Genomic DNA, 20442 nt, shown 5'->3' with positions numbered 1-20442 from the left:
AGCAGTTTGTGAACAGTGTTTTCTGTTGAAGATGGGTGGACTTTGGGCTTTTTCACTTTGTAAACCTATAATGTTCACAAAAAAGATATATAACACAATAAAGGGAAGGGAAAAATCCAAAAAGCATAATTTAAGCGCTTTAAGATAAATAGGAGGTACTACAGACTTCCCATAGAGCCATTATATAAGTTGTAGTTCCAGTGCGCATGTGTATGTTATGGACACTGCGTCTGTCTCTGCAGGCCCTGGGTCCTTACAGTGTGAGTAAGACAGCACTGCTGGGTCTGACCCGGGTGCTGGCTCCTGAGCTGGCCCACAGTAACATAAGGGTCAACTGTGTGGCCCCTGGAGTCATCAAGACCCGCTTCAGCTCTGCGGTGAGGAGAAAAACATACCATCCTCTTTGTACAACACGCTCAAAACATGGTAGTTCTCTTTAATTTTATTTTTTGGTAAATGTTGTACTCTCTACAATACACCACTGTTTTGTCACAGTTATGGGGAAATGAAGACATCATGGACGAGTTTAAAAGGCAGCTCAGCATTAAAAGGTACAGCTCATGCTCATATGGAAGTTTGTCGTTAATATGTTGTATTATGCACACATGAATACCATATTTCATGTTTCCCCTTTAGAGTCGGAGAGCCAGAGGAAGTGGGTGGGGTGATTGCCTTCTTGTGCACTGAGGAGGCTTCCTACATCACCGGAGAGACCATCACAGTGACTGGAGGGATAGGCTGTCGACTGTGAATCTCCAGTGGCAACGAATTTGAATTTAATTGTGTGTTCCTGTGTAGATATGTATTCATTAGTAAACCTTAGAATAAGAGCTACAATTTGCCAATACAAGCCAGGATACTGAGGAATGTGAAATCCTCTAATCAATTATTGATTTCCTGGGTGAACTTCCGTGCAAGATTTCTGCTCTGTGACAACTCTTTTCATCCTCAGTCTATGGGATAAGATTTCATGCAATTTCTAAATAAATGGGAAGGTTTTCATGGATTTTCACTTCTTCACCAACTGCTCCTGGTTGATGTTTAAGTACTTAAATATACTGTGCATCTGATTGACAAGCCCAGTTTTTGATGAGTTTTAAAATTATTCCCTTATCACTGTATCACATGTTGCATTAATTGGATGTCAGGAGCAGTTCAAGACCATGCTTCATCATTTATCCATGTATCAAAAAACAGGCAGTCCACCAATGTGACCCAAAGACACTTTAAGATGATAAATGAAATGCAAAATAATGTACAAAGTGCCACATTTTTAATTTAAATTTATTAACTGAGCATATTACATAGTGTGGTTTTCAAATATTTAGAAAAGTAACATAATTGTAACAGATAATCCAGATATTTTCTGGTCTTTACTTACAAGCACACTGTAAAATAACAATTTAAAACAACACAAAGTTGTCCATAATCATAAACCCATAAACCCAGTGATGATGCCATTTTATGGCTCGTTTTCCACGATGACAAACCACTGATTCAAGTTCAAATCAAATCTATAGAGAAAGAACAAAAATGAATGTCCATCATCCACAGTCACCGGCATTCCAAAATATTTTTGTCTTTTCTGGCATCTTTCTGCCGATAATTTCCCAACACCAAACTTGACAACGTAAAAATCCATTTCCTTATCTGCGCCTGCTGCCAACAGACGTCAATTCCCGCCGTGTCATCCCAGGCTTCCAGTACTCCCTCAGAGTGGGAACATAAGTGCCGTGTTTGGTCTTGTAGTAGCGCTTCATAAACAGCTGAGGGAGACACAGTCAGTTACTACAACACTCATGACAGAAGAAAGTTATCAGTATTTAAAATGTACTGTAGTTTTTGTGGCATTTCAAACTAAAAGTTTGAAATATTGTGCAGCTTTACATATGTAACACCCAGATAAAAAAAAAAACAATTGTCAAGTGTCTTGTTCGGTGAACATGTTTGACATTGCACATTGTAGTCACAATCTTTTTTCATTAACCTGCAATCATGTTGCATAGAAAAAAAAAAGAAATCATCTCCGCAACAGATTATTCCTCAGGATTAATTTCAATGCCAGATTTTTTTTATTTTTTTTATAGAAGTTTCAAATAAATAAAATATATAAGGCATGCCTTGTGTAATTGGACACACTTTCAAAGATTTTCACTGCCTGTGGTAACCATTTTCTTATGTTTGTATGTATGCATGTTTGAGTACATACCCTGCCTTTGAAGTTCTTTGTCGCCTCATCCTCAGAATCCGCTACGTAGTCTTCACTTTCTCTCGGAAGGGCCGACGCCTCTAAACACAAAAGAAATCATAGTTAAACTTAAACCTGTGCAGGGAAATGTTTGTGTGTGCTAATCTTTTTTTTCTTTTCTTTTGAATTCCTTGCTTTCAGTTGACATGATTTGTAAAATCACCTGTGTTACTCCGTTGCTGAAAGGGAGAGCTGCTTATACTTGGCGATACAGGATAATTCCTGTCAAGAAGAAACATGATTAATCCATTACATCAAATCCTTTTTTTAATTAATTAGGTTTCAATAGCTGTCAGGGGAAATCTTTAACTAAGCAGTTTTGCTAGAGCCATTTATAATTTAAGTCTAAACACAACCAGGAAACTGTTAAATGCTGTTAAATCATAAATAAGTTTCTTTTTATAGGACCTGCAGCTCGAAAAAAACAAATATCCACATTTAAATGACTAATTTCTCAGAGAGAAAAATAAAATGAAACTGGAAACATTGTACTAAATCAGTGTTTTATTGTATATGGAGGGTTAAAACAATGGTCTACAATGCCAGAGTAAACTATTTTATCAACAGTAAAACATTTTGTCTCTGTGGGTTCCTGAATTTAAAATGTCGGTACTTTTCTCCATGTGCACCGTGTCTTCCCATGTCTCTTACTCTTTATTGTCCAGGCCAGGAACATCCAAGTCAGGATTTTGAGGTTGGTTGCTTTTATGTGTTGGAGCTTTACCCAGAGACTTCCTCCTCTGATTCTGCTGTTTCTTATACAAGGATGTTCCTCCTCCATCAGTCATATTAGCCCTAGCAGGAGTCAGAGACAGTTTTTCAATAATAACTCTGGGTTGGTTGCTCAGAGAAGAGACCAAAAGGGGGCAGAGGGAAGGGTCATCAGGCAGATGCAGGGTTTTGATACCCAGCCGGGTCATACAGGTTTCAAGGGCTGCTCTGTTACGCTCCTCGTTTCTTAGAGCTTCGTCTTCTTTGCTCTCATTTGTCCTCTGGTCACCTCTATCCTGCCTGAACTTGCTTGCTCCATTTCTCAAACTGCTGTTTACCCTCTTTTTCCCAGTTCTGGTAGTGCCTAACACTTCTTCATCCTCACCGGATTCTTTTCCTCCATGGTCAGGTTGCTTGCGTTTCATTCCACTGCTTCTTTCTGAGGCGCTCCTCTCCTCCTCCTCTGCTCCACCATTTTTGGCTTTTTGCCTCGGTTTAACCACAGTGAATTTCAAGTTCTCTGTTGGGTGCAAGTGCTCGTTTGTTGCATCTTTTGAACTGGCTGCCTCGCCACCTTTCAGTGTTCTGATCATAACTGGTACGTCTTCATTTGATATTAGTCCAATAACTGGTGTAATAAAGGGAGTGTTGTCTCTTGTCTGTGTACCAGCGGCCTGGTCCACAGCAGACGTTTTGGCTCCTGTTGGATGATTTGAAGGTATTCTTCCAGAGGGTGGCAGAGAAAGTGAAGCCAGGATGGAGTCTCCCATGTTTGGAGGGAGGGATGCTGTAAAAAACAAACATGTGGATAATAAGAATTATTAGAAATCTACAATGATGGACTTCCTGTTACTGTCATTCTAGCAAAGAAGCTAAGCAAAGGTAAGAAAATTATCTACTTTTACCTGCATTCTCCAGGTGACCTAGACACGTTTCATGTTGAAGCAATATCTTCAGGAGCTGGGGTTGGGAGGCTGCCCGCGCACACTCCTCCAGGACAGGGGGGGCATCACTGAGCCACGACACAGTCTGGAGACAAATTAATAATATATAAACAGCTCTTTAAAAAAAAAGAAAAAAATCACATGTGTCAGCAGGCATTTTTATAAAATTACTAGCTATAGTGAAAACAAGAATACACTTTGCTTTTGTATGTCTTTCATTCACTGCAAATTAAATACTTATTTTTCCTATTGTGTTCTTGCGGACTAAAACAAACAACCAACAAGAGCTTTATGAAACAGTCTAGATAGCTATAAATAAGGTGCCATTTGTGACAAAACAAGGGAAGCTGTTCTCAAAAACACCCACTACCTGAGCTAGGCTGGGAACTGGGAGCAACTGGTCCACTCGAATCAAAAACTCCCAGAGCAGTTTCTCTAGTTCCAGGTCAAACTTTGTACCATAATCCACGGGAAACTCCTCCTACGAGAAGAGAGAATGGCCTTTACATTCTTACATACATCCACTGAGAAATCATCACGATAGATTGAGATCACTTGCTGCCGCTATTATGGTTGCAATTAAACACTAGTAGCGGGATTAACCTTGAAGAAGTGTTCCCTCTCTGTTGGGTCTTTCAGCAGAGTATGAACCAGAGAATGGAAACCCTCAACTGTTCTCATGATCTTCACATCCCTCCTCTAGGAGACAAAATAGCAACAACAAAAAATTACTTACATGAGTGATAGGGTATCAAATATATTATATTGACAATACATCAATTGTTTGGCGGTATTATTTTTTATTTTATTAATATTGTCAAGTTATCTTTTACATTACAGTTAAGGTATGCAAATGCCTAAATTGTCTACTGAAGCAATGCGCCAAGAAGCATAAAGAGTATGCAGAATGAAAACCTACAAAGTGTTCACAGCGAAACAAATGGCAATGCAATTTGTTGTGGGATTATGAACATCAAATGTAATTTACCATAGTAGTAGCAGAGGAGGCTGACAGAGCAGCAGGAGCACGGATCCTTTCCAGGTGTGGCATAATCACTTTTTCATCCAGCTGCGTAAAGCAGAGCTCCAAGATTAACTGAAAAGAAAGATAAGGTTGATGAACCGTGCAGTCAAGACAGGAAATAATACTGAGACATACAAGGTAATAATGCTATCTAACAAAAGGGAATAAAGAGACTGGCATGTCAAAATCTCACACGTCCTCTGAGCCCCAGTGCCAGCTTGCCCTGGTGTCTCACAGTGAGCAGCCCCGGGACAGTCTCGCAGGCGGATGTCACGAATTCTTCCACAACCCCATACTGCATCACATCCCTCTGCTTCATCACTTTCCAGAGGGCCGCAGACACCAGGCGCACAGGCGGGGCCAGCAGCTGGAGTGCAGCAAAAGGAAGGCTGGTATCTGTGCAGCAGACAAAGCATGGCACAAAAACGATTGAGATAATGGATATATATATATATTCGTAGGCTCTGATGTCCTTTTCACAAATATTGTGCAAAGATGTCATGCCCCCTGGTGAAGCTGTGCATATATTCTTTATTTATGTGATAGTAAAGCAGGAGTCTCCCATCAGCTGTCAAATTGATCTAGCGAGCTGTGTCTGCTGGGGCGAGGATGTGACATGACGTCACACTGACAGTCACTTGCAACAACAACCTAAGTTAGCCTACTACTTTAATCAATGTAACGTTAAACCTTGACCACTAGCTACATTACTGACAAAAATTGTTTCACATCCAGTTTTAAAGCTATCCCAGCTATTAACACTTACCATCTTCAATTCGTTTACTTTTAACCTTTGCCATACCACTGAATACGTCAGTTAGCTACTCAGTGACCACAAGCTCTCGTTAAGACACTGAGGTTAGCTTAGCAACTTTGACACATTCCTCCCCGAGTACACTTCGAAGCTGAGGCGGAACTAAGTAGTTTATCCATGAAACGTTGTTTAGGAAATGTTTCTGAGGTTATGTTTACTAACTCCGGTGATTCCTGAATTTAACTATCGTTCCACCTCAGTACCGCTGCTGTTGGTTACCCGTTTGAAAACAAAGCTAGCAACACTTCTATCAAAACTTCGACTTCACATCCTCCCGCCTTCACTGCACCATTAAATCTTCTCAAATCTTCACTCGGGTGTACCGGTTGAGCGGTGCTACTCGCACTTGCAATGGTTCGAACGAACCACTCCGTCCAAGCGAGAAATATGAAATATGTAAAACAAGCGCACCCAAAGATGTTTACAGGATATGACGTTGCAGAGCATTTTAAGGCGCGTGTTAACATGAATTATGTACCAATAAAACTAAGCTAATGGCCCAGAGAAAAGGCTAAAAACAAGAACTCCGAGTTTAATAGATAGATAGATAGATAGATAGATAGATAGATAGATAGATAGATAGATAGATAGATAGATAGATAGATAGATACTTTATTCATCCCGAAGGAAATGTTAATGTCCCTGCAATGGGAATATAATTGCCTAAATGGTTTAATATTGTAAGATAACAATGTTGTTGTAATATCTATCTATCCCTTAGAAGTATTAGAGTCAGATGAGTTCTCGCAGAATTAAATCTATGTACCTGACAAATCATTTTTTTACTTTTACACCCTATACTGCTGTGCACACTTCAATTATTAGTTTTTAATATATTATAAATAACAATCTCTTCATAAAAATCTAAAATCAAAACTGCAATGCAAACTGCAACCCAATGTCACTTTTGTCACAATGTTGGGAAAAACATTTTTTATCACTGATGACGTATGGTCGGGTCACACCGCCTATCTATTCTGGCATGGGGGGGAGAGGAAGACTATTTTTAACCAGCTCTGTGGTAAACACCTTAGGTGTGAGATCGAGGTGTGAGCAGTATCAAATGTGCATGGATACATCAGAACTTCCTGCCATTCGGTCTGGAACATCTGTATGACAGTAGAAACCGCAGAGTCAGAAGAAAGACTACAAGCAACGAGTAGTACAGATTCTTAATTTTCCATTACACTGAGCCAGATTATTCTTGTGATTGCTTGTTAAAAATACATCCGTTTTTATGAACTGGTACAAAAAAGAAACATCTCTACGGTATATTATTTTTTAAATTTTTGTTAACGGTAGAAGTACAACTGGTATTTGGTCACATATTGGTGAAAAATAGAAACATCTGTGCGAAGTAATGCTATAAAACAGAACAGCTTTGCAATAAATGCTACCTGCGTGATACTCGTAAGGTTTGACTGTTGTCAAAATCAGTTGACTCAACTCTTTGACTCTTGTATTTTGTGGTGTTGTTGTGTTTGGATGCACTCTTTGTGCAATTTTGTTGTAATGTGTAATTATTCTCTCTTCCTTTGCTATAGGGGAACACTTTTAATAAGATGTCATTAAATTAAAGAAATTACACTAAAGCTCACACCTGTCTCTGAATTTCTAAAGTGTTATCTTACAGGGCTGTTTGACTATAGACATTATACATAAGTTTCTATTTTTCTAGTCAGGTGTAAACAGTTACATGCCATTAAATGAATATTCCCAAAGTAATAATGACAATGACAATAATGCTTAAGATGTCCCAATTTATTTTTCTATCGTTAGAAGAGTTAAAATAGTTTTTAAAGACAGAGAAGGTAATTTCCAACTCAGTGTGTGCTTCCTGTGAAATTGACATGAAGAACTGGAACTTCAATACAACCAGAAGCACAACAGTGATATGAAACAGACAAAAAAAGCAAGTAGTTCAGTGACAGTTGCCCTTTCCTTGACAGTTATTTGAAACAATCACCCATGTTCACCCACATCTGATGTAATATGTTTTACAATGTTTAATTCAACAGACAAAACCTGAACCTTAAGAACAAAGAAGCAAACATACAAACAAACAAAACTCTTCTTTCACTCGTTGTTGGTCACCCTATTGAGATTGTTTTCAATCGACTGGTGTATCTGACATCCTTGAATTTCTTCTCCACATGCAATATACCGTCTCCACAGCTTCAGGTAGGTTATCTTGATATTTTGTATTTTGAACGCATACACAAGTGGGTTTACAGCTGAGTTTGCATGAGAAAACAGGATGCCGACATGGAAAGTTTTTACTGATATAGAATCTGGCCCACTAAAGTGAAATATGCAGTTCATAATGTGTAGTGGGAGCCAGGACAGGGCAAACAGAACCAAGACCAAAAACATATGTCTAGCCATCTGTTTTTCTTTCTTTAGGTAGATCTGAGACCGGGTTTGGGCACCGTTGCCTGGTTTTTCTTGAAGTTTTCCTCGGATTGTCCAGAAAATGTAGCCGTACAATACAGTCATCACCAACAGAGGTATCAGGTAGCCAAGAAAGAATCTAAAGTAAACCAGGTATGACATGGGGATCACATCTATAAACTTGCAAACAATAGTAGAGTTAGCTGACTTAGACCAGGTTTCATGGTTGCACCATCCAAGCATGGGAGCAAAACTCGGTGGTATTGCAACAAGCCAACATGCTGTTACAACAAGCCAACAACGTCTCTGTGTCACAGTCCTTTTGTACCTAAACAGAAAAACACAAATTATTGAAATGTCTAATTATGAATTTAAAATGCACACTATCCATCATTAACTCATTTTAGGGTTGTACAGTAAACAAGTGCCTTTTTATACTTCAAGTAATGGAAAGTGCCAGAGATGATGTTAAGATAAAATGAATAAAAATATGATTCAAAGACATGGTTAGCAGCACTATTTTACTTTTCTCTGCCCATTAAACCATCCCAAAAAGATATTACCTGAGGGGGATACACACCCGGAGGAAGCGGTCCACAGCAATAGTTGCAAGAGACAAAGCTGAGACTAGGTTCAACAGGATGGTCACACAGCTGATGAAAAGACAGCCGTAGTAAGAAGTCTTTATTTGTCCGTCAATTACCACAACCAGCGGTATGCTCACGCAGCCAACCATAAAGTCAGCCACAGCCAGACTGACAACAAGGCAGAAGGTGGGCTGTTGAATGCTTTTACTGGTCCACACTGTCAAAATAACCAATATGTTACCAAGACAGCAGCCAACAGCAATAAGCACCTCAACCAATGTGTAGATGATTTCTTCCACATCCATTGTGCTTTCCTTTTGGCTAATGTTTGGTGGTGAATGGTGTAGCGTGTCTGAATGTGAGTCTGAGCCTTTTTGTGCTGTGCTGTGTCTGAGCCTTTATGTTATCATTAATACGGAAGTCACTGCCTACTCGCTTTGTTTTTCAAAGTTGTGATGATGGTAAGATACTATGGTTGGAGGCCATGTGGATTTTTTGCAGGGGGATGCAATTGTACGTGTGATTGTGTAGTGGAATTACACGTTCAATGCTGTGCCATATCTGGAAAAAATAATAAATATATGTATGCTGTTGCAATTTATTATGTGGAAAAAAATAGCCCTCTTGATATTTCTGTAGAGAGGAAGTGTGACTTTAATATGACTTGTTTGCAGAGAAAAACTTGCAACACAGTTGTGAAGAGGTGCGTTCTTATCAACTCACATAAGCAGCTTTGAGTCATCTTAGCTGCTTTCTGCACTGAAATTTTAAGTTTTGTGATTATTAAGAAATGTTTCTGAAGCTACCACACTGGAGCCCAAAACTTAAATGAACCAAAACCACATTCACACTACTAAAGTGGTATTAGTAGAGTTTTTTTTAAGTATGCCTACTGGTATTGTGGGCTGCAGTTGTCTATCATGCTGCTCTTGCCAATCAGTAATCCCAGACATAGCATATCCTATTTGTATCAATATGACATTTAGTTTGTTTTCTTAGAAGCATTGGATACAGCCTCTGTGTACAAGCTCCCGCTTCTCACCCAGATCCTGATCTAAACTTTAAAAATACTCTTGATTTCTTTCTCTCACACATGTGGTGTGTTGTCTTTGTGCTGGTGGCTGCAGTGGCTGTGCAAGCGACACATTTTGATTGTAATTTCAATTCCGGCTCTTAACAATCTTAAAAACAGTGTAATCGGGAATAGCAAATATTACATTTGGCAGTTCAAGTCTCATTTTGTCTTGTATTCTTAATGACACCTGCACTTTTGCCCCTCCTGTATCTACCGAGCAGTAATGGTAATTAGTGTAACTAAATAATCAACAACTTATCAAATAGAGAGAGGAATTAGGTTTGGTATTACTTTACCGCAAGTTTAAGTCATAGCGTAAAGAAGAACTCAGCAGGAGCACAGTCTGGCCTGAGTAAGTTCCCCCCCATGCAGCTTTGATGTATCTAAAAGCTAAGTGCCCCTGTCTTTCAATCCTTGTGACGTCCCTGCCTGGGACAATACATATGTCAGCTCATTTGGCTTCAAGGGTTGTATATGTCAGCCAATAAGTAACACGAAATTGCTGTACATAAAACAATAACAAATATAAGGGGTCCAAAACTGTTCATTTATAGTCTATGTTCATTTGGAAACATGACTTCCAGATTTTAAAAAATCTAGTTATTTTTTTTATTTCAGGCCATAGGTAATAATAACTAAAGGATGTCTTTCACATACACACACAGGCGAGATGAACTTTGCCTTGTGCTATTCTGTATCTGAGTTATCACCAGGTTTGGGGCAAAGTCCAGCTGCTGGGGCAAAAACCAGCAGTACTGATGTTATCACCATTTGTTACATCCAAAGCACCATACGAAAAAATAAGTTGGTGACAAAAGACCACAAGAAACGGATGAGCATGGATACAACATCTTCATTTATCAAGTAAGTGTGAGAATTACTTTTGGCCTGTTGATATTATATTAATTTGCTTTGGATCCTTTTGCTTGATCAACAATCCAAACAACTTTGTGTGGCTGTTAGAGCCCCCAAAGTGAATAGAAGCTACACATGAAAGTGATTAACGCAATCAATTTGAACCAAATGTAATTTTTAGCTATATTATACTATGGCATTTTAAAGTCTTGGCTCTTGTGACATGTCACAGGGGGAAAACAACCTGTGCTCTCTGCCACACTGGCATGGCTTAGTGGGACACTTGAATAGAACAGAATCATTGTTAGTGTTATTAATAATACGTATGGTCTTTCCTCAGATCTGTGACCAAGAGAGTGTGGTCTCCACCACAGCGTCCCTTCAGAGTGTGCTGTCACAACAGGGAGACCAGGAAGGGCATCACAGCCGGGACCCTGGAGGAGCTGAGAGAGAGGGTGAGAGCGTCTGTAAAAGATACGTAATGGAAAGGAATAACAGGGTAATGCTGCTTGCAGAATATGTAATATAATTAATGTTATACAAATTAATAAATTCAAAGAAAAAAGGTTAAAAACAGAACAGTATGATAAATATATAAAACTTAAATAAAAAGGGAAACATTATCTGTTTATTAAGAATGAAGTAGAAAACTCAATTAATCACTAAAAAATGTCGTTAATCAGTGTCTCAACATAATCTTGTCTAAAATCCTATGTCAGATACAGAATGTGATCATATCATGGGCTGCACCAACAGTGGTATAAAGATAAGATTGGAGAATGATACTATTTTTTTTAATTTCACCTTTATTTATTCAATTAAACACATTCACACCTGGAAGCTGCACAGTACCATCTGCTGGCCACTGAGCAGCTCCACTGGAGCGGTTGGGTATAAGAGCCTTGCTCAAGGGCACCTCAGTGGTTGTAATGTAGGAGGGACAAGCCAATCCAGATTTTTTTCTTGTTGGTCTGAGGATTGAAACCGACAACCTCGCGGTTACGAGCCGTCTTCTCTAATCCCTAGGCCACCACATTTAAAATTGTTACAATTGGATTGAAGGGGTGGAGGAAGTGTTCAGATCCTGTGCAAGTACTAATATCACTGTAAAAATACTCTGTTACAAGAAAAAGTCCTGCATTGGACATGTTACTTAAGTAAAAGTATGCAAGAATCATTAGGAAAATGTACTTAAAGGTGCACTATGAGTTACTGCATGGTCACTTCTATTGACGTTGACGTAAGTAAATTCTTAAAAAAAAACAGAACAAGCCTGCCCCCCCCTCCATGTTTCTGTAACCATCCCAACTAACTGACTAAAGGCCTTTTTACAGTCGCTGCAGCCGACCTGTCGCGCGCCAATGTTACGTCAAAACGACGTGGATCTCGCTGCCGCTGTTTCACAGTGTACTCAGGGGGCAGGCAGCCAGCGGATCAAGGAGAGATTCCTACCATTTGAGACAAAAAAGAAATCACACTGAAACCATGCAGGAACTCATAGTGCAATTTTAAAATATGAAATGTAAAAATACTCAATACAGAAAAATCTTCACATTTTTGAAACTGGAAACAATCCAAACAGTTGTGTGTTTAATGGTCTAATCATTTCAGCTGTAGGCCTATATATTGTGTGGCTAGTTTAATTTATAATAAAACATCGTGTTTCATAAACTATGTGTTTTGTGTGCAAAAATCTGAATTTGTAATGTGACTAGTAACTAAAGCTGTCAGATTAATGTAGTGGAGTAAAAAAGTATAATATTTTGCTCTGAAATGTAGCAGAGTAGTAGTAGTAAGTGGTATGAAAAGAAAAGACTCAAGTGAAGTACAAGTACCTCAACATTTGTACTTAGGTACAGTATTTGAGTACCATTCCACCACTGATAACATGAATATGTTTTCATCTGACTACCAGATTGCTATAAACAGCCTCATATTTCTATGAGAATGTCCTGGTTGACTAAAGGCTGATCCAATGCTTGTGTCTGAAATTTGTATCACTGTTTGTATAACTGGATTACAGCTCATTTGTTGTCATATACAGAACATTTGTATTACAAGACAGCAGAAGGTATACTATTTAGAATATTAAAGCTTTGTTTTCTTGAGTGCACATTAATCCAGAGCAATGTGAATTTATGCCGTGTAGGTATGCCAGGCTTTGCTGCTGTCCCTGTCTGCAGTGTCTCTGTCTCTGGTTTGTGAGGAGGACGGTACAGAGGTAGACTCCGATGAGTTCCTAATGACCCTGCCTGACAACACCATGCTCATGGCTCTGGAGCCTGGACAGACATGGAGACCACAACCGGTTTGTTTGGCCAAAATAGCCAATAGTTATTTATTAAATATCATATACAATATGGATACCGTATGCATTTATGTAAAAAAAGAAAAGACTTAGCACTCTTTTTGCTTTGGAGCATGCTTTTTGTCTTTACATGATACACTATTATGTCACTATATGCATCACTGTTTATTCATTTATCTGACTGTTGTCTCTGATCCCCCAGGGTGCAGTTGTGTACAAATCTCAAGACCACGACAAGCCTCGGACCGGAAAAGACATAGCTCGAGTCACCTTTGACCTGTACAGGATGAGCCCAAAGGACGTGTTTGGCTCCCTGAGTGTGAAGGCCACGTTTCAAGGCCTGTACTCTGTGAGCGCTAACTTTCAGTGTCTGGGGCCCAAGAAAGTCCTCAGGTAAGCCCAGGGGAAGGGGGTTACAAGGAAGTAAATAAAGACACCACTTAAAAAAATAACATCTGCTTCTTTCAGACATGTAGTGTTGTTGTAGCTTGTTTACTACATCCTTTTAGGGGTAGAAGTAAAAGTACCAACAAAACACTGTAGAAATAGCCTACTGCATTAATTGACACTGATTTATGTCACAAAAAATGTTATTCTGAAAAGTAACTAGTACTTACCTGTCAAATACATGTAGTGGAATAAATAGCAATATTTCCCTGTTAAATGTTGTACAAGTACCTCAAAATTGTACTTGAGTATATGTAGGCCTACTTGCCATCTGTGTCTTTATATATGTATTTCTCAGTCTAACTTTAATTTTCTACTTAAAAAGATGATACAAGAAATTCTAGGATGAGAAGGCAACTTTTTCATAGACATTATTTAGTGCACAATGCCATAGTTAAAAAACCTTGCAGCAAAGAATCAGTACAAAATCATACTTACACCACTTTATCTCTTTTTATTTTTTTAGAGAAGCCCTGCGTGTAGCCTCCACCCTCCTACACGCCGCTGGACACCTGCTTATTGCTTCTGCCTCCATGATCCGCCGCATTATCGAAGGTGCTGAGCTTTGGCAGCCACAGAGGACCGAGTACACAGCCAGCTGGAACTGATAGAGCCGAGAGAGACCTATTTAATGGTAACATCTGATATCAGTGTTGACTTAATAGGGATTGGTAGGCCAGTCTGAGAGCTTTAGAATCTATTCCCATAATTGAGAAATCCATTGGGTAGTTATTAAACTGTTTAATTGTTCTGCTGTTTACCACCTTATTTTAACATGACCATCTGTTAAGGTAATATTAGCGTTTGCTTATTATTAAGTCTTATGAGTGATTGTATGACTGTGTACCATATTCTTCTTCACCCTTAAATATTTTGACTATACTTCAGGTTATAAACAGATTGTAACAGACAAAGAGAATCTTTAATGATTTAAGTGTCAACTGTTTTTAGTAACAAAAGAGGAAGCTTAGCAATCTAGCTGGATACATAAGTCATAAGTATTAATGTAGTTTTTCTATTTTATTTGTGCAATATATTTTACATCCTATCCTAGAATTTTATTTTATTATTTGGTGTGGATTATGTGTTGGCAGACCAACTTGTTTCAATCTGCTCTGATATTACAGCCACTGTGGATGTTATTTTGATCTGAAATGCAACTGACTTTAAAAAAAAAATTACACTACTGAGAAAAAAGTTTTAATTCATTTTGTAGTTTATGAATGTTTTGAGGTAACCAATCACAAGATGAGTTGTTTGAACCATGGTGTTTTATTTGAATGACAATAAAAACTTGCACATCGCAAAGTGACTCATCAAAGTAAAAATGCATCTATATTGCAAATGAGTATCTTTTGAAACAACTACAGATAAAGATACATGTTAACCACACGTAATCACAAAACAGTAAAACAACATGTAAGAGGAGAAAAATGTATAAGAATGTGCCTTAACTTGGCAACCTTTTATCAAACATCTGTCTGAAAGTTCAAAACATCAACACACAAATTACAAGTCACTAAACTGCATCTGATGCATATTTCCAAATGTGAAGAGATGATTCATCTTCATTGCACCCAGAGGGATAATACAGAGGCTGTGTCATTATTTCTACTCTGGGAGCACCGGCACGCTTCCACTCGTGTCAAGCTTCATCTCACAGGTTGCTTTATTGCCGCACTCACTCCCTGCCATTTGTGACTGTGTCTTTAATAGTGCATTCAGGTACTGCCGGTACCAGACGTTGTCTAGCGCCTGGCTGTGCTGCTCCTGATTCATCCAGCGTGGCCTTCCTTTCTTGATGTAATAGCGCATGTCACTGAACCACTGAGTCAACCTGTAGCGGGGGATGTCAATTGCGTTGGCCAGTCGGATATATTCATCCCTTTCTGGATACTGGCAGTGCAAGAAAGCCACCTTCATCATCGCCATCTGGGTTTGCGTCTTTTTATGGCTGCGGAGCCGAGTGGCAAGTCTGTATGGGTCTATCTCATGACAATCCAGCAATTGGGCGATGTTGGATGGACCCTCTGCAACAACAAGACTGTTGAGTATTTCCATGAACTCCTTCAGTTTGCCAACATCAGGGCCGGCATCATTGGGGATGGATGTCTCGGCTGCATTTGTCTGCATTTGTGTTTTACCCTCAACGTCGCTTTTCACAGGGATCAAGTGAATATTTGAGGTGGACGGGGGAACAGCGTCACCTCTTACCAGCAGTTCTGTCTGGTTATCAGTGAGAAGAGGCATGTCAAAGGCCTGAGTTTGAGAAGGAGGACTGAGCAGAGGACTTCCATCCAGCGGCTTATCTGGCACAACAACGCTCTTTAGGGCAGGCCACTCTTGGACCGACAGTAATCCTTTCTTTGCTTCTGACTTCTTTTTCTTTCTGGTGAAAAGTGTTGTCTCGGATGGAGTGATTATTTGCCACTCCCTCTCATCTTCATCACTTTGTATTTCTTCTTCCTCTGCTCTCTCCACAACACCCTCTTCCCGTTGCTTCATTCTCTTCTTTCCCATTGTGTCCGTCACTGTCCTTTTCCTTTTCTTCTGAGTGTTCCCCATGTCTTCTTTTACTTTTCTATCCACTTTCTTCATTGGTTGCACCTGCTTCACTTTCCTCTCCAATCGCTCATTATCCCTCACATTTTCTCCCATCATCCTTCCCTCACTTACACTCTGTTCCTCCCTAACCTCGCCTGCCTTCTTCCCACCAGGCTCCTTTACTTCTCTTTTACATATCTCATTCTCTCCTTTATCCTCTTTTACCTCCTTCCCCATGCTGTTTTGCAGCTTTTCCTTTGCCCTTCCCCGACTTGACAGGATCTTCCTCTTAACCTTGCCTATGTCTTTATAGTCCCAGCTGATGCCATAATGGAGCCTCTGTACCATGAACCAAACCCTCACCTGGTCTGGGTGGAGGGAGCAGCGCTGTGCCAGTGCAGCTGTCATTTTCTCTGTCAGGTATGGAAAGCGGTCGAAGGCCTTGTTCAGCTCTGCTGCACCGTCCAGCTGTAGGTTGATCTCGCTTGAGTGCACCCATATGAGCCTCTGACCGTCAGTGACCAGGGGGAGACACACCGCGCTGCTCTGGTTCAAATTGAAAGCCATCGGGGCAATGTTTATTTCTGATGAAGATTCTCCAGGAGCGTTGGGTGTTTCTTGTACAAGCCTGGGGATTTCAGCTTTTTGCCTCATCGTAACTCCTGCAAAACAGGCAAACAGAAAGGGTACAAATGTATTCATTAATAAAATAAAAAAACAGATACTAAGAGAAGATATACATTTGTCACCTGTCAGATTTTTATTTACCATTTATAAAGTGGTAGATATCCTTTTAATGTAATATTTCTGGTTATGGGGCACCCGCTAGCTCACCTGCAGGACCCCGCACCATGTATCAAGGCCTAGCTAGTCCTTAATCTGATGAAATATTTGATTTGCAAGGTGTCAATTTAAGCCGAAAGTAGACAGATCTATCTAGTTTTATTTATAAACTGCCACAGCTAAATTTTAAGGAAAATGTGAATGATACATACAATGTAAAATAACATATACTGTGATAAAAAAAAAAATCCATATACCCACCTCTACTTTACATTACCATTTTCATTAGTCTAACGTAACGGAGTCTACGGTAATTTACAACAAGGTTACAAATCAATGATTACATCATTGACCGATTGGGATTGAAGTGCTTTTTCCATTACAATATTTGTCAGTTTGTTAGCGCTATAGCTAGACATAAAATAATGTTTCTAGCTCGCTAACGCTATGATTAGCACATAACGTAAGTAAGCTAGTTAGCTAGCTAGCGTTAGCTTGCTTTGTTATCTTAACAGTAGGACTACTAGCGAGGTTTTCTTCACCTAAAATTGTTTATCTTTATCGTGGCAGGTAACTAGTATCAAGAAGACACCGACATTATTACTAAACTCAATTAATTAATGGTTTGGAATTCCTACCTTCAAGCACACAGAAATGTAAGTATGACGAAATGTTTCTCCTGAACCGTTACCATGGCAATATTTAGTGCACCCGCGAAAGGCTAGCTAGCTAGCTGGCTGCTACCACTGAAGTTTATCTTTTCTAGATCTAGCTAGGCTAAACCTTTATATAATCATTTTCTGAAACATCAATAGAGCAATTTAATGGGAACAATTGCTTATAGAACCGGAGCTGTTTATAACTAACGTTATACCATATGCCCTGCAAATCTCACCTTCAACAATGTTACCATATGTGAATTTTTAGTTGAAAATGTTTTATAGAAAAATATTGATCCAACTGTTATAGAGGGACTGCTATAATGTGTTCGTGTTATACATAACGTTGTTTATGTAGCTAACGCCTGGATTCAAAGTGACTCATACATGACGCTGACTATGTGTATACAAAGCATATCTGTTCTTTGTACCAGAGCCATAGAGAGAGAAGTCTTTCTCTATCACTCTGCTCTGTACTGTTTAGACTTCAGGGACAAGGTGTTTCTGTGCTATTATGTTTGTCCCTGTGTGAATATGGTTTAGGTGTGGCAACAATCGCTTAGGGTGTCAGGTCAGAACACTATGTCAATGTTCAGGTAGGAGTGTGGGAGAAAGGAGATGCAGAGTACAGGGCTGCGGTGTAGATGGTTTATGTAAACAAATAGGAATTGTGTTTCTGTGTGTGTGGTTATTTACATGGACGCACACACTAGAAAGGAAGTGACCATCAGAAATCGCTACAGTCTAAAGCATAGACTGTAACGGTCTATGGCCAAAAGTCAAGTCCAGCTGATGGCTGCTCCTCCGTGCTTCTCACTCGGTGCTGCGTTCAGGGGCGTCGTCAGTGTGGGCACAGAGTGCACATGCAGTAAGTATAATGTATGCTGTTTGTTGATTTAATTTTTGTTCAAATTTCAAATCAATAATTATTTATTAACTTTTTTCCTTAAGCCCCGGCTGCCCACAATGTCAATGCACGTCCCTGCCGGTAGTAGATTATTAATCTTGATAATGATAAGGTAAGACAAGGAAAGGCTTTTTTTATTATCAGTAGGGTGGGGAAGTGACACTACTATATTGCTATAAAAGAGTAGTGTATGAGTACACTGTAGACAATATCTTTCCCAGGAAATGAAACTGCAAGAGAGTACATCTCAACGCTCAAGGCTGCTGCCAGCTGTATCACTACACTCCGTTGTCTTAATACATTCATGCTCCACCCCCTGAATGTTTGGTTTTGCAGAAATCGAAACTTTTGGGCAGTGCTGCTGTGGCAGAGCCGATCAGAGAAGAAATAGAGCAACCAGAAGCACACGAACAACTACTCTGCCAAAACACAGTCAACCAAAGAACAACAAGAAGTATCCTAAGGATTTTCAATCGTGAATAATATTTAAGTCAAAGCAAATCAGGACTTCCTGTTTCTGACTCTGCTTCTGAAAAAAACATGTCTGACAATCTACAAAAGGACCTACAGGTTATTTTCTGCGAGATGTGTTCAGAGGAGGACAGGAAACCGGCACGGAAGACCTGCATGAAATGTGAGATCTCCATGTGCGTCCAGCACCTCCAGGCCCACCTGACCACTCCTGTGTTACTACAGACTCATCCTCTGACTGAGCCTATGGCCTTATGTGGGACCACTAAATGCCCCCAACATGGTAAACTCCTTGAGTACTTCTGCTTGGATGACATGACCTGTGTGTGTGTTTCCTGTGCCATTGAAGACCAGCACCGCATACACAATATGAAGACGTTCTCCACAGCCCACAAAGAGCTCATGGAGAAGCTGAACACTGAGCAGCAGGCCTTACTAGGGAAAACTGATGATGAAAATGTGAGTCTGGAAAAGTGGGAGAAGAGTGAAAGAGAGAAGGTGGGTCGCTCCAGTGTGCGTCTCATTGAGGCTGTGACTAACCTGCGTGACATTGCCCTGACCAGTATCCAGAGTTCAGTTACTGCCCGCATGGTGTCCATCAAAACCAGCAACAGCAGCATGCAAGCAGCACAGAAAGAGAAGGACACCTTCAGATTCCTGCAGATGTATTCTCAGGTGCATCAGGATGTGGAGAAGGCCAAGGCTGTGGATCTGAGAAAAGGGTTGGAGCCTGGCAGTGATCGGGACAAACTGGTTCAGGAGATAAGACAGGATGGTGAAAAAATGGTAAAGCAAGCAGGCCACTTCTGGGGATCACTGTTGACTCTGCTTGACCCAGAGAACCACCAGGAGCTCAATGCTACAAGTTCAGACCTGATCTTTGACCCAAAGACTTTGGGCCCTGGCATGTCACTGTCCAAAGACAAAAGGAAGATTTTCTACAGTAGTTGGCTGGGACAATGCTCCGCTACGCTTCTAATTCATAGTGCCCAGTCAGTTCCTAACTTTCAGAGGTGGATGGTCAGACTTTCCCAAGACTCTAACTGGACCATTGGCTTATGTGACAAACAGTCTGCAATGAACTTGAAGGATGGACCTGTCTATGGTCTGTGCTACGAAGGTGACCAGCTCAGCTGCCTCACAACAGAGTATGACTGTTCTGATGCACCAGTCAGTTCAGGAGGTATTTTTGGGCAGCAGAAGAAAGGCTGGGTTTCCTCAGTACCAATCACACATCAGGGCAAAAATGGAGATTGTGCCGTACCACAACCTGAAGTGGTGGAGGTGTTATGGAATTTTGCTGCTTCCTCATTGTCCTTCTTCAACAGAATCGGACAGCACCAGAGGGAAGAAATAATCACAATTAAGATGAGCCTCAACAACTGGGACCTGGCCCCCTTTGTTCAACTAGCAAAGGAAAATGACCAAAGTATCCCCCAGCAATGGAAGTGCCCCTGTGGGATTGTTCACTACGAATCCAACAAATACTCCATGAAGGCTCGCTTCTCTAACTCTTCTGCTCAAACCAATTGTTCCTGTGGAGCAATTATTGGTGGTATACACATCACAGAGGTGGTTTGTGAGCTTCAGTAATGGGTGGGACTGCGTTGATCATTGCTTATCATTACACAAAGCTAAGAAGTGCATGGCTACAAATATCTACAGTAATAGCAC

At 40.1% G+C, this 20442-nt stretch overlaps 6 protein-coding genes across 6 annotated transcripts in view; 3 read left to right on the top strand and 3 right to left on the bottom strand.

Annotated features, from left to right (window-relative positions):
* Positions 1-1020, top strand: part of dhrs4 (dehydrogenase/reductase (SDR family) member 4) — a 3767-nt gene extending 2747 nt beyond the window's left edge. Inside the window, exons 7-9 of the mRNA XM_032544137.1 lie at positions 243-377; positions 496-551; positions 637-1020. Of these exons, the coding sequence (XP_032400028.1) occupies positions 243-377; positions 496-551; positions 637-751 (306 nt within the window). The 3' untranslated portion in view covers positions 752-1020. The remainder of the gene's footprint in view (positions 1-242; positions 378-495; positions 552-636) is intronic.
* Positions 1021-1266: 246 nt separating this feature from the next.
* tinf2 (TERF1 (TRF1)-interacting nuclear factor 2) lies at positions 1267-6112 on the bottom strand. Its single transcript, XM_032544107.1, has 10 exons — positions 5694-6112; positions 5121-5323; positions 4892-4999; positions 4507-4602; positions 4274-4384; positions 3865-3988; positions 2900-3746; positions 2412-2470; positions 2210-2289; positions 1267-1766 (listed from the first exon to the last, which is right to left on the bottom strand). Exons 1-10 carry the CDS (start codon positions 5725-5727, stop codon positions 1647-1649), a joined length of 1782 nt encoding a protein of 593 aa, XP_032399998.1. The 5' UTR covers positions 5728-6112; the 3' UTR covers positions 1267-1646.
* A 1375-nt stretch (positions 6113-7487) lies between these two features.
* LOC116707017 (adenosine receptor A3) lies at positions 7488-9182 on the bottom strand. The gene is made up of 2 exons (XM_032544129.1): positions 8696-9182; positions 7488-8460 (listed from the first exon to the last, which is right to left on the bottom strand). Exons 1-2 carry the CDS (start codon positions 9022-9024, stop codon positions 7818-7820), a joined length of 972 nt encoding a protein of 323 aa, XP_032400020.1. The 5' UTR covers positions 9025-9182; the 3' UTR covers positions 7488-7817.
* Positions 9183-10485: 1303 nt separating this feature from the next.
* On the top strand, positions 10486-14577 carry cideb (cell death inducing DFFA like effector b). The gene is made up of 5 exons (XM_032544140.1): positions 10486-10658; positions 10990-11104; positions 12799-12957; positions 13160-13350; positions 13871-14577. The coding sequence occupies exons 1-5, from the start codon at positions 10627-10629 to the stop codon at positions 14010-14012; spliced, it is 639 nt and encodes a 212-aa protein (XP_032400031.1). The 5' UTR covers positions 10486-10626; the 3' UTR covers positions 14013-14577.
* Positions 14578-14664: 87 nt separating this feature from the next.
* On the bottom strand, positions 14665-17559 carry homezb (homeobox and leucine zipper encoding b). Its single transcript, XM_032544112.1, has 2 exons — positions 17370-17559; positions 14665-16610 (listed from the first exon to the last, which is right to left on the bottom strand). Exon 2 carries the CDS (start codon positions 16600-16602, stop codon positions 15016-15018), a length of 1587 nt encoding a protein of 528 aa, XP_032400003.1. The 5' UTR covers positions 16603-16610; positions 17370-17559; the 3' UTR covers positions 14665-15015.
* A 1323-nt stretch (positions 17560-18882) lies between these two features.
* Positions 18883-20361, top strand: si:dkey-183c6.9 (tripartite motif-containing protein 16). The gene has a single exon (XM_032499350.1). It carries the CDS (start codon positions 18883-18885, stop codon positions 20359-20361), a length of 1479 nt encoding a protein of 492 aa, XP_032355241.1.
* Positions 20362-20442: the final 81 nt, after the last annotated feature.

This window comes from Etheostoma spectabile, chromosome 19 (assembly GCF_008692095.1).
Source record: "Etheostoma spectabile isolate EspeVRDwgs_2016 chromosome 19, UIUC_Espe_1.0, whole genome shotgun sequence".
NCBI classification, from domain to species: Eukaryota; Metazoa; Chordata; class Actinopteri; order Perciformes; family Percidae; genus Etheostoma; species Etheostoma spectabile.
This window is presented reverse-complemented; position numbering and strand designations above follow the sequence as displayed.

Excerpts from the sequence above, each read along its gene's own strand:
- tinf2 (XM_032544107.1), bottom strand. The coding sequence starts at position 5,727 with ATGGCAAAGGTTAAAAGTAAACGAATTGAAGATG. Across the intron at positions 2,471-2,899 it reads CCTGGCCTGGACAATAAAGA|GAATTATCCTGTATCGCCAA; the intron begins GTAAGAGACATG and ends TCTTCTTGACAG. Across the intron at positions 2,290-2,411 it reads TCAGCAACGGAGTAACACAG|AGGCGTCGGCCCTTCCGAGA; the intron begins GTGATTTTACAA and ends TTTTGTGTTTAG.
- LOC116707017 (XM_032544129.1), bottom strand. The coding sequence starts at position 9,024 with ATGGATGTGGAAGAAATCATCTACACATTGGTTGAGGTGCTTATTGCT. Across the intron at positions 8,461-8,695 it reads CGGGTGTGTATCCCCCTCAG|GTACAAAAGGACTGTGACAC; the intron begins GTAATATCTTTT and ends TTTTCTGTTTAG.
- cideb (XM_032544140.1), top strand. The coding sequence starts at position 10,627 with ATGAGCATGGATACAACATCTTCATTTATCAA. Across the intron at positions 10,659-10,989 it reads ACAACATCTTCATTTATCAA|ATCTGTGACCAAGAGAGTGT; the intron begins GTAAGTGTGAGA and ends GTCTTTCCTCAG. Across the intron at positions 13,351-13,870 it reads GGGCCCAAGAAAGTCCTCAG|AGAAGCCCTGCGTGTAGCCT; the intron begins GTAAGCCCAGGG and ends TTATTTTTTTAG.
- homezb (XM_032544112.1), bottom strand. The coding sequence starts at position 16,602 with ATGAGGCAAAAAGCTGAAATCCCCAGGCTTGTACAAGAAACACCCAAC.
- si:dkey-183c6.9 (XM_032499350.1), top strand. The coding sequence starts at position 18,883 with ATGTGTTCAGAGGAGGACAGGAAACCGGCACGGAAGACCTGCATGAAA.